General features: G+C 39.5%; 1 protein-coding gene across 1 annotated transcript in view; it reads right to left on the reverse strand.

Annotated features, from left to right (window-relative positions):
- Window positions 1–2,877: 2,877 nt before the first annotated feature.
- Window positions 2,878–12,607, reverse strand: part of Dock4 (dedicator of cytokinesis 4) — a 445,040-nt gene continuing 435,310 nt past the window's right edge. Inside the window, exons 50-52 of the mRNA XM_076835166.2 lie at window positions 12,179–12,292; window positions 9,192–9,253; window positions 2,878–5,972 (exon numbers count right to left, since the gene is read on the reverse strand). Of these exons, the coding sequence (XP_076691281.1) occupies window positions 5,535–5,972; window positions 9,192–9,253; window positions 12,179–12,292 (614 nt within the window). The 3' untranslated portion in view covers window positions 2,878–5,534. The remainder of the gene's footprint in view (window positions 5,973–9,191; window positions 9,254–12,178; window positions 12,293–12,607) is intronic.

Below are 12,607 nucleotides of genomic sequence, written 5' to 3' on the forward strand. Positions count from 1 at the left end.
ACTCTCGTTTATTCTGCTTTTTCTGGTCACCTCTTGATAGCTAGCCTCCTTTCCCAACCCCTTTTTCTTTGTTTTTAGTTGAAGGTGGTACTTAAGCCTGAATTCTAAACCACTTCTTTGAGGGCTGTTTATTTTTCTCTGGACATCTCCCACAGGTACATAAGGTACATGTTAGAAGACTTCTATTTGTTTTCCTTGTTAGCCTACCTTTTGTTATGGTAGGCCTGCTAAGAACTGGAAAGATACAAGGAAAATGATTATTTTTTCTCTTATACTGTGATAGTAGGAGCAAATGTGACTCCATTTTGTTTTACGACTTCATCCTGTAAAACAACCATGCCAAGTAGAAGAGTCATGACTGGAGCAAGATGTTCTTTTCCTTTTGCTATAGAAACCTTTAAGAACACAGAACTACCTATTGTTTCTGTAACTAGGGTAACGGGGTCTGTTTCTGTAACTGGAGTGACTGGGCTAACTGTGATTGGTTAGGCTTCCCTCTGCTTGACTGCACTGTCCTGCTTCTGTAACCTGGCTTGCTTGCATTGGCTAGACCCCCTGAACATCCCTTTTGCGGTTTTCAGGCTTATAAGGAGTGCCCTTGCAATTGTTCGGGGCTGATCAGGGGAACAGCTTTAGTTTTTGGTCAGCCACCACTGGTGTGCTTCAATAAAGGCTTGATTCGATTATATGTGAGTGGTCTGGAAGTCAGTTTATGAAACCCTGGGACAAAGCTTTAACTATAACAATAAAAGAGTACGAGAACTACAAAGCCATCATTCTCTAAACAAAACATATTTTAACATTTTTTGGGGGGTGGTACTGGGGATTGAACTCAAGGGCACTCTCCCATTGAACCACATCCCCAGCCCTATTTTGTATTTTATTTAGAGACAGGGTCTCACTGAGTTGCTTAGCGCCTTGTTGTTGCTGGCTGGCTTTGAACTCTCGATCTTCCCAAGCCACTGGGATTACAGGTGTGCACCACTGCACCTGGCTTAACATAATTCTTATTTGGTTTATTTTTTTACAATTCAGTCTGAAATCCACTTTAAGGAAATAATGCAAAACATTGAAAAAGCTGTATGCAATGAGAAGGTCTCAGTGGTGTCATTTGTAGTATTATAGTATTAGGCATCATAGAATGTTCATTAACAAAGAAATCATTAAATTGTGGAATAATCTTTATATGCATGTGATAATATGAAAATAATTGCTATAACTTTAAGCAAAAAATAAGGCAGTCTTTCTAGATTCACTGTGATTATAACTATGTAAAACATACATGTTGAGAAATGAAACTGAAGCCCATGAATGGGTTAAATTGCTCCTGGCCCTAGCAAGTCTGTTTTTCACTGTTTGTTTGACCTCTCTCCCCTGTATCATTCTCCAAACGAATAACCAATGAAGTCAGCCCTGTTTGAATAACAGCAAACATCAGAGAACATCACCAGCCATAGGGCTCCCTGTCAGTGACTTTCTTTCTTTTAAAAAAAATTTTTTTAGTTGTTTATGGACCTTTATTTTAGTTATTCATATGCAGTGCTGAGAATCAAACCCAGGGCTTCAAACATGCTAGGCAAGTACTCTACTACTGAATTACAATCCCAGCCCAGTAATCTTTCTTTAGGTTGACAGGTATGTCTGGAATGCCTGGTGACCTGCGAGCAATACCTAAACCATGTCAAAAGAATTAATTATTGCAAGCATGAATCACCATTCCAGTGCCCACCTGGTTGTGACTAAAATCAGACTCCCCATAAAACCCATATGTGCTTTTGTGGCTGTAACCCTGGCACGATGTTATTTGGGAGAAAGTCCTCCATCTTCCACCTGCCATCTTGTTGTCACTTATGATCTTTCTTCTCCCATAACTCTGTCTCGAGTTACTGGCTTTATCAGGTAGCAGACCTTTCACAGTTACAAATTCAGCAATCTAATGCACTTATTCCATTGTTTATTAGCATTATTCTATTATTCCAGGAAATCTCTTGTCCAGGCGAATAATGACTATTCAGAATAGGAACTTCTCAAGGGACCCATCAACTCTTCAATAGAAAGCACCAATGGATGGTTTATGTCCCAAGATTCTTTGCATACCTTGACTCAAAATCCATGCCTTGCCGTCTCCACCCATCCTATACAAGTGCACCTTGACCTTTAATCTTAATCAAAGCCTGCTCAATGAAAGACCCACTGTAAACAAAACTCCAAAATTTCTATAAAATCTGATCTTGTCTTTGCGCCTCTGAGACAGGGCCAAAGCTCTGTCAGGATGGGGCTCTCTCATATGCTGAGCAATGGACACAGCGCTGTATCATCAACATTGTTGGTGATATTTGGGGAACAGGAACTCAACAATGCAGAAAAAAGACAAAAGGAATATGTAAAAAATAACAGCCATGTTGAGATTGATAGTCAAATCTTCAAACCTTTTCTGGTTTCCTTATATATTGGTGGCAAGACATAATTCAATCATTAAATGAGAATTCATTTTAGTAAAAGCCAGCTTTTAAAGTGTAAAGAGCAAATAAAGGCAAGATTATGTGATTTGTTATTCTTTTGTTGTCTTTTGTAGAACAATCACAATGCACACAGAAACCTTCTTAGGTGGGGAACTGAGCTATTCATATCGAAATTATGCTTGTAGACTTGAAATACTTATGGGCTCAGTTATAATGAAAATACTCCAGAAACGCTTAAGTCATTTAGTTAATGCTGAGAAACAATCAGGAAGATGTTGACAATGGCCTTTAACTGGGTTTTGGTATTTAACAGGACAGAAGCTTTAGACAGTGGTTTGCTTAGCATTGAGTTACATGAATGTCATAAACCTAACACAGCACAGACACAACTCACAAAATTAAAAGCCAGTCTTTATTAACAGAAAACTTGTAGTCATTGGATTTAGTGACTGTCAAATATATTCTATAACATTTTATAAAAACCAGGGAATAAAAGCAGGCATGCAAATAGAGCATGTTACAGCTGGCAAAAGCAGCACTAGGTCATTCCCTTGCCCAGTTCTACCTGTGTGTGTCAAGTTTTCTAATGCAAAGAAACTCTGATGGCTTGACTGGTTAAATTGGCTTTAGTTAGGCCAGTTAATGTTCAGCCACCCAGAAAAATGTAACCTTCTCCACGGGACAGTGACCCACACTGATCCTTTTCACCCTTTGTTCTTCATGGCATAAATGGGCCATAAAGAATAGAAGTGCATTAACTGGAGCCCAACAATACATAGCTGCTATTCTTGGTAAAGACACACTGATGATAGGAATAAAGACAGTAATATGAAGATTAATCTGGTAGCTTTATTTAATATTTACCATCCAGCAGCAACCAAAATGAACATCTGAGCTAAGGGAATCTCTTAAAATGTTCTGCTATATAGCTGCTTTAGAAATACACGCACATGATAAATTCAACTGTTCACTGCCAAAATTTTTTTTTTCTTAAAAAAAGTGGCTTCAAGAGCAAATAACACTGATTTATTCTGTGCCCAAGCACTAGTCAAGAAATCTATCAAATTACACAGGAAAAGGAAATCAAAGAAGCTTTGTTATCTTATGCATGTCATCTTATTTAAGTGGAAGGTTTTACTTCTTAAAGCAATAGAAATATGGAGCTTCCTACATTTATATATATGTATGTACATATATATATATACACACACATATATATAAATATATGGATGTGATTACAAACACAAAGTGTTATCATCAAAAGCGAAAGCTAGTTCAAGAAATTTCCAACTGCAAAACTTGCAAGATACAAAGCTAAAACTGTTCCTTTCCTCAATTATGAATACTTTCACTAGACATAAATATTTTAACATATATTAATTTTTCTGACATTCAAAATTGTAAAGTCAATATGGCAGAATTATTGTTAAAAGCACATATGTACAAATATTCTTTTTCCATACATAAAGTATTTGGCATAATTATAACAATCATACTGTATCCACAACTGTTTGCTTTTATTTTTACCCTTTTTTTTTTACACATAATGGTATCTCTTATTAAAATTAACCAGTTATGTACAAAAATACTTGAACATTTATTATAGAAAACCTCTATAACCAGCCTCAACAGCATATACCTGCTGAATGGTTTCATTAAGAGAATATAAAAAAGTGGTCACTGCCTTCCAGGTAAGCTATCAACAAAAACAAATAGGATTAAACTAAAATGAGCTTCCCAACAAAAGAGGGAAAATATTTAACAGTATGATTTAAAATACAGTTTATATCTATTGTCAATTGAGTGTTATAAACAGTCAGTAAAAGAAAAAAACAAAGATACAAAACACATTACTACATACAAGGTGCATTTTCCACACTCCTACAACAGTGGCATCAGCTTATCTATCTAGATCTAAGATGCTATGTTGCAATATTCAAGCTAGAACGTTCTATAATCATCCTCCTCTAACAAAAGGACCACAGGATCAGCTTAGAAGACAAGCTTCACTGGTAAGAAGAGAGAGTTGTGAGGAATTTTTAATTTTATGCAGGATTGAAAGTTAATGCCCTTGCCTTTTGAAAGTCCTTTTGCCATTTAATCATGCTGATATATTTTCACAAAGGTGTTTTTCTTCATTTACGCTATTGATTTAATACTGTCCTATATTGATTCCTGAATTCTTGTTAATGGGACACAGTAATTTGTGCCTATTTAATACTTGAACACTTGCTCTTCTGCAATGAAACATTTTAAATGGGACACTATCAAGTAAGGAAGCACAAAATTCAAGTAAACACTTCTCTTGGGGTCTTTTGCTTAATCTAGCTGATTGGAACTCTGAAAGCAAATTGCACCTTGAAAAGAAATACAGTAGATAACATGGTGTCAGGGTACTAAAGGATTTAGCAACTGATTCACAAGGTGGAGTTTTAAGAATGCAGACAGCTGTCAAACATCAAAAACAACCTTAAAGAAACATTTTGTTTCAAGAACAAAATAACTTCTAGTCCCAATCCTTGCAACCCCTTAATATATTGTCTAACTAGCTTTAACCTTTCAATTCAAGGGTGTGCACTGAACATTCTGCTCAGGGAAAGAGCCAGAAACCTCACCTTATTTACAGAAGTCTTCTAAAGTAAGGACCATTGTGTGAGGATGTGCATTGACGGTAATAAGCTTTCTCAGAGTATCAAGTATTCAGTAAAAAGTATACAACATTATCACACATTGTACTGTTTGACAATATTGTATTGGTTTTAAGATTAAACTATATATATTTATATATAAAAAAAAAAGCGAACATAAAAAGATATAAAAAGAGTCTTTATCACTATTTACCACTAGGAGAAACGTTCCAGAGAGATTCAGCCATTACTTCATGTAACATCTGGGCTTTAGATCAGTAACTTTTAATATTGTGCAACATTATATTAATAAGCAAGTTTTAATTCCACTCATGTAAAGAAAGATCTGAGTAAGTTATTAAAGTGCCTACACTAAATGTCTTCTCATCATACGTCTTATTTTGTAAACGGCCAGGTATTCATCGCAGGTACATGGAAAAGTGACTTAGAGCTGAGAAACCTTCCGGGGCAGGGGCCTGGGCCTCGGGCCGGGCTCGGTCCTCCTGGTCCCGTTCTCCAGGTGGCTGGTGCGCGCTGTCAGAGGCTTGGGGGGCAAGGCCGGCGGCTCAGAAGTGACGGGAATGGAGAGGCTGTGAGGTAGCGGGACCGGGCGCCGCAGAGTCCGCTCATACACGCTGTACGGGGGTGGGGTTTTGCTCTCTTTGCGCACCGGCTCCTCGGGTCCAGGCCCCGCGTAGCTGGACACCGACACCGGGGCCGCCTGTTCGTTCACCTGATTTTCAAAGCCTGAGGTTTCCGATGTGCTACACCGGCTGAGAGAGGAGATCCCGCTGCTGTAGCTGCCCGACAAGACCGGGGAGTTGGAGATCAGTCCTGGGGAATGGTACTCCACTGGAGATGGAGTGAAAGACTGCACAGAGCCCTGCTCCCAAGGTAAGGAGAGGGGGAGACGGAAAAGAAAGAGGGGAGACGGCAGAGTCAGGGACACTGGTGGGTTGAACATCCCACCACCCACATACAAGTCCACGCTTGGAAGCCCTGGCTTCCAAAACCGCAGCAGGTGGCTGTATTTGCAGCCAACTTCAAGGAAGGGACCAAGTTAAACCCACCTTGATGCAATCTGACTACTTTCTGTTAAAAAGAGGAATTTTGGTATCAAAGAGCAATGCTGGTACTCAGAAAAAAAAAAAAAAAAAAAAAGATTATATGAGGATGTTAAGAGCCAGCTGCCCATCTCAAGCCAGAGTTCTTAGGAGAAATCAAGACTTTTAAGACCTTAATCTTGGGCTTCTAGCTGTCAGAACTGTTCTGCTGTTTAAGCCCCACACTATAGTGTTTTGTTATGAGAACCCAAGCTGACTAATGCAAATACCCAGACTCAAACATGAGCATGAGCGGTGGTGGTCAAGCACAGCGCTGAAAATTACACATCTGACACTTATCTGCCAGCCCTCCATGCATCCAGTTCACCTCAATGCTTGACTTCTTATCATTTTCAAACAGAGGATGAAAGATACCAGCCAGGGAATTGGTTGGCAAACCACTGTCCTATATCCAGCTCGAAAGAGAGGCAACTGGTGAAAGCAGCCTTGGGGACTCCATTTTGTTTTTCTAGCTCAGCAGGCCAGGAGTTCACAACTGCAGGACACAGGGGCAGCTTGAGGACATGTAGGTAGGGCACTTCCCACTAGTCAAGAGGCCTTGCACTTGATTTTTCTGACTTTGCTCCAGACTCCTGAGATGAAGCTGTAAACTGAGCCCTCAGATTCTAGCCTGAGCTGTGAGCAGTTCCATCTGCTGCATTTTTTTTTAAACAAATTTAATTTTTTAATGTTAAATTTTCAATTTTAAATTATTAGTTGCTAATTTACTAATTTTTTAAAACAGGAAAATTTCACACAAAACCCTAGGTTTTCTGATATTATATAAAAAACTGGAAGTTTCGCAACAATGGCATGAATGCTTCAATTTACCACAATCCCCACTCCTCCACATGGCTTTCTACACAGCCTCCTTAACTCGGTTATGTCAGCAGTCTGGTCAATTTGCATCTGAATCTGTTGCTCCCCCAGGTGGTAATCTAAGGACAGCAAGTCCTAAGATAGGTTCCATGAATGGAGGGTTCCACTGGGAAATGTTCCTATGTACCTTGCAATCATATTAATATACAAAGTCTTATAATAAAGAAACCCAAATAACTCTGTTTAGCCCAATGTTTTCTAGTTTTATTTGACCATAGAACAATTTTCCACTAATAACAAATGTCCTATAAAAACCCAATATTCTATGGAACATACTTTGAGAAATGCTACGCTGGCCCAACTTTACCTTGGTCTCTCTTTTTAAACAAAATAATGCTGGTAAACACCAATCATTTCCTTTAATAGACAGTAAAATAAAGCATAGCTAATCAAATCCACATTCACTGCTGTCTTTGTCAAAAATTAGATCTCAAATTCAAAGGAAGGCAGGTAAGTTAAGTCTCCTCTAAAAGCTTAACTCCATTGTTTAACTGTTGAAAAAAAAAAAAAATCGAATTCTACCACTTAGGGCAGCACACTGCATTCTAATCATATTAAATTTAACAACTTGGTAGCAGTGTGCCCTCTAATGTAATCCAGGTGTTACAACACAAATGTTCAATCTATTTTCTCCTCTTTCAAGCCCCATTTACAAAGGCATGGCTTCAAGATTATCCATGGCCAGTAAAAATATATGCAGGTCTATAGAGAACATATACCAGTTTGCTAACTAGAACTGTTTGATAGCTTCTTGAACATTTTCAGGCCTTGGATTCTTTTTATTTTTTAGGAATTAATTCCTTAGACTACTTATTATCTTATTACTACTCTGCAAAATCAAGTTGAAAAACACATATGATAACTTCACAGCAACATGTGGAGTTCTCTGCCAGTAAGTACATGTAAAAATGTGGAAAAGCATGTTGCTTTCCTTTCCTCACATCAGGATGACAGGCAATGGCTTCCAAAGCAAATGCTATCTGTGTACTCTATGATAACACTGCATTTCAGAAAGACAACAAAACTAGCAAATAATTTCCACTGATAAGCCAATTTATGTGTCAGAAATTCTGGGCAACACAAATGAAATCACACTTCTTTGTGATTTTTCTCCTTTTCTTTTTGTTTTGATTTCCAGAATCTCCATTTCTATCAGCAACTCTCCTCGACAGCACAGATGCCTGGGATCACAACATGCCCCTATGTGTTTGTAGAGGCTAATTTGTCTTTTTCACATTAGCTAGAACCATCTCATCAACCAGAGGGACATGGAGCGTGTAAATCCTAAGTCACTCAGGTACAAAATCGTCCTTTCAACACTTACTTCAACCTTTTATTTGCTTCTGGTGCTGCAGCTCTGAACACCAACCTCTCATATGTGCTAACAAGACTTGCAGCTAGTCTGATTCAATTTGGATAGAGACTAAATATTATTCTTCATCTTCATGAGGGATTTGTATGTTTAGAGATGTTCAGCAGCCTGTATCTACACAGCAATTCAAAACTCTGACCTTTAAACCTTTCTCATTTTGTTTCCAGAAATTTTTTATCCACTTTATCATTTTGTTTTTCATGACTAAATATGTAATTCTAATGTGAATGACAATCTTCGTATAAAATATTAAAAAGAAAGTTGAACTTCACTTTGTCAAAACAGGTGAGGCTGATGATAAAGGCAAAACACCCACAGTAGAATATTTAGGAGACTTTGTTACTGATGTTTTTCAAGCATGGTGTGTGTGTGTGTGTGTGTGTGTGTGTGTGTGTGTATTGTGCAAAGTACCTTAAAGCAACAGAATAGACTGAAAATGTTTCTAAAAATTCATTGGGACCATATTTCTTTCCTAATTCCTTATACATACATACTGACTATAGTTTTTAAGTTCTCATTGCTACTATTTGGGGAGTGAGGCTAATAATCCAAAAATAAATAGCTGCATTCATGGAGAAGGCTCCCCAAGGGGAAAATCCAGAGTTTTTCTTACACATCCTTCCCCTACCTCTTATTTGTATATCCTTATCTGTGCAAATGAAAACACCTTTCAATTGTTTGGGATGAGTCTTACAGCATAAAGGAACCTGGCCTAGTCTCTAGCCTCAGTCTAAAGAAGGGTCTGTACCTTCAATGGAGACCGCCCAGCAGGTGAGGGGGATACTGACGTTGTGTGTCTTGCTGGCGAAGCTGTGGATGGAGAGAGATAACATTTTAATTAAGAAAAACCAGATAGCTGACCATATGCAAATACCCTCTGTGTTCAATCCCATATAGATGATCCAGTGTATAAGGCCCTCCTAAGCAAGGCAGGGTAGGGACAGGGGAGAAGCGAAACGAGGCCCATCAAATTCTTCACAAATGATAGCATTACTAAGACCTGAGCCAATTAGCGAAAAGTTGCCAGTGCACATATGATGCTTTGACCAAAGTGACAGGGCCCCAAATTGGTCCAAGGACCTTTCTATTTCTCTAATGTCCAGATGCTTCTCCACTGCTTGATCCCTCTACCTGGTAAGGTAAATTTAGGTGTGAGGTGCCAGGGAACAGTCCTTGGGAGACAGCTGTGGGCTTTGGCCTGGGCTGCAATGGGAAGACCAAGGCCATCCAAGCAGCTTAGAATAGGTCCATGGGAATATATTTAATCAAACTCCTTTTACACAGCCCACCCCAATACTCCCCAAACAGACAAAAAGCCTTGGTCATTTCTCCCCCCAACACTGTTCTCGGGTCTTCCCTTTGTCCCATGGGTGGTGGTATTTGATGGATTTTGTCATCATGGCCAGAAAAGTGATCTCCTTGCTCTTTAACTAGATTTTTAAGTCTTAGACTTGGGACATAGCATGCGTGATGGCACTGCCCCCTCTGTGTGTGCCTGTGGATCATATCCAGTTCTCTAGATCGTGACTATGCTGGGTGAAAGCCGCATATGACACAGTCACCAAGGGGAGGGCAAGCCACACTTCCCAATTCCACACAGAGAAGTTGCAGTGAATTCAGGATATGTTGCTTTGTGATTAGCTGCCACTCTCCCAGTTGTCACAGTAAGGTTTGTAACTCCTAAGAAAACCACAGAAAAGCTGAAAGGAAGAAAGACAGACAGTTACAGAGGCCTACAACAGTGACCACGGATGATGACATCAGGACAGACCATGAGGGCAATCAGTGCAGAAGGGATGGCAGCCCTGCCAGGTTACCTGGGGAGAAGGAAGGTCACCCTCCTAAGGGAACAGGAAGAGTGATCTACTGTTACATGGTGGGTGTAGCCTTCACCTGGCTGTGGCATGCTGTCAGACATGTCACCTTCTAACACAAAGGCTACTTCTCGTGGCTCATCAACTGTGGGTACTGATTATGGAAGAAATCATGCATATACAGAGAAGCCAATCCTGATTGGGAGCTATATTTATGTCATCACTGTGGCAGAAGTCAAGGTTTCCTGTTCCTCTTGACTCAGGCAGATGGTGACATCTCCATGGTGGCCTTGGCACTCAGTGCAGGTTCACAGATCCTTCTCTGGAAAAGCATTTTCCCACAAAGGCTAAAAATGGTTCCATTAATATCCCTGTCTTCAGGTTGAAACTGGCCTAGGAACCTAACTACCATCAATATAATGATGATGATGATGATGATGATGATAATTATTATTAACATTATTGTTAATATTATTAACATTATTTTTCCTTAAAAAAATGCCCTTAAAGTTCCCAACTGTAGGGACACAATCAGGTTTGAACTGGAGACAGCCTGAATCTATGTGAGTCACAAATGAAATACAAAAAAAATTGGCTGATGCATCTTAATCTTCTGTCATCACATTGACACAGTGACGCAGATGATCAATAAGCTTAGAGTAATTTCTTGTTTTGTTTAAAGGTCTCATGGGCCTTTCAAAAAATTATAGATAACTTGACTTTCAGCTTTGACAATTTTAGAACAAACTGGGTAGCATGTAGTTTATTTTTTAAAAGGAAAGTCAACTTTCTTAGTAAAAAAGAAACAGAACAAGATGCTAGAATACAGCAAATGAAATATGAAAGATCAATGCAGAAAAATCTACGGAAGAAACAGTGTCATATTTTCTCTTATTTTTAGGCCAACTATATTTGTAAAGTTCAAATCACCTTTCGACATAGGTAGGTGCTGAGAAGACCCCCAACACCAGAATAAGCAGAGTCAGTAAAGTAGGACAGGACGCTTTTAACAACAGCTCCTGCCCAGTGTGGTGGTGCATGCCTATAATCGCAGCAGTCAGGAGGCCGAAGCAGGAGGATCATGAGTTCAAAGCCAGCCTCAGCAACTTAGTGAGGCCCTAAGCAACTCAGCCTCTCAATTAAAAAAAAAAAAATCTATCTATCTATCTATCTATCTATCTATATCTATCTATCTATCTATCTATCTATCTATCTATCTATCTATCTCAAAGAGCTGAGGATGTGGCTCAGTGGCTAACACCCCTGGGTTCAAACCCCAGTACCAGAAGTTTCTCAGAAACCACTACCAGTGGTTCTCAGAATCTAGTATGAGAATCACTTGAAAGGTGTGGTAAAAATACAGACACAAGGATCTTTTCTCAGAAATCTTAAAATTCTGATTCAGTATGGCTGAGGTAAGGCCTCAGAATCTGCTTTGTGAGCTAGGACCCTAGGAAATGCAGTGCCTTGCATCAACCTTTGAAAAACACTCCCCTTGCATCCAGACTTAGAAAGCAGCAGGTGATCATGAATGCCAGAAGCCCATCAAAATCGCTGTTAGTTAATTCCTATTTAGGGGCAACTGAAACCTTGGCATGAGTCCTGAATGACACTGAAGAGAGTGCCTGAGTTAGCAGAGGGTGACAGGAACCAGGTGGCTCAAGCAAAGGCTGGAGGAAACGTGCGTGGCCCAGCAGGGTTAGAGGGTTGAGGATGGTGACTGGGGAGCACTGACAAAGTCTGCCTGAGGGCTTCATTAGAAATGGACCACTGTTGGACACGGAAAGGGGAGAACTATGCAGCTACCAAGGCTTTCACCTCAGAAACAAATGCCCACCTTTCTTTGAGGAGTTGAGTAAGTTGGAGAAGTGAGTAAAAGTTAGTTTACAAAACTAATTGTTCAAATGCTTCAAATACCCACCAGTCTGTGTGGGTCTTGGAGGGACAGGGGGAGAGATAAGTTTCCCACTATCCGACATGTTCTTGGCTTCTTTCCCACTGTCCAGGCTCCAGCTGCTAGGGGTAGGATTCACAGCTGGAAGGGAATAACACAGCTAAAAACACATGGTCCAGCTTTGACTTTCCAACACTTGAGATATTAGAATAAAGTCAGAATTATCCAGAATGCAAAAATCCAGAATTATTCAGAATGAAAAACCAAAAAAAAAAGAAAGCCTCCTGAATACCCAAACTTTGTTTAATTGGCTACCTGACAGAGTTGACATTTAATTGTAGGCTAGCATGTCTCTTTAATTCCCTAAGCTGTAAAACAGGACTACAAATCTCTATGCCAGAGTTTAGAAACTTGTTGAGAATTACAAATGTGTTTAGATGCTGGGAGACAGATGGA

The sequence above is a fragment of the Callospermophilus lateralis genome, chromosome 1, assembly GCF_048772815.1.
Source record: "Callospermophilus lateralis isolate mCalLat2 chromosome 1, mCalLat2.hap1, whole genome shotgun sequence".
In the NCBI taxonomy this organism is placed as follows: Eukaryota; Metazoa; Chordata; class Mammalia; order Rodentia; family Sciuridae; genus Callospermophilus; species Callospermophilus lateralis.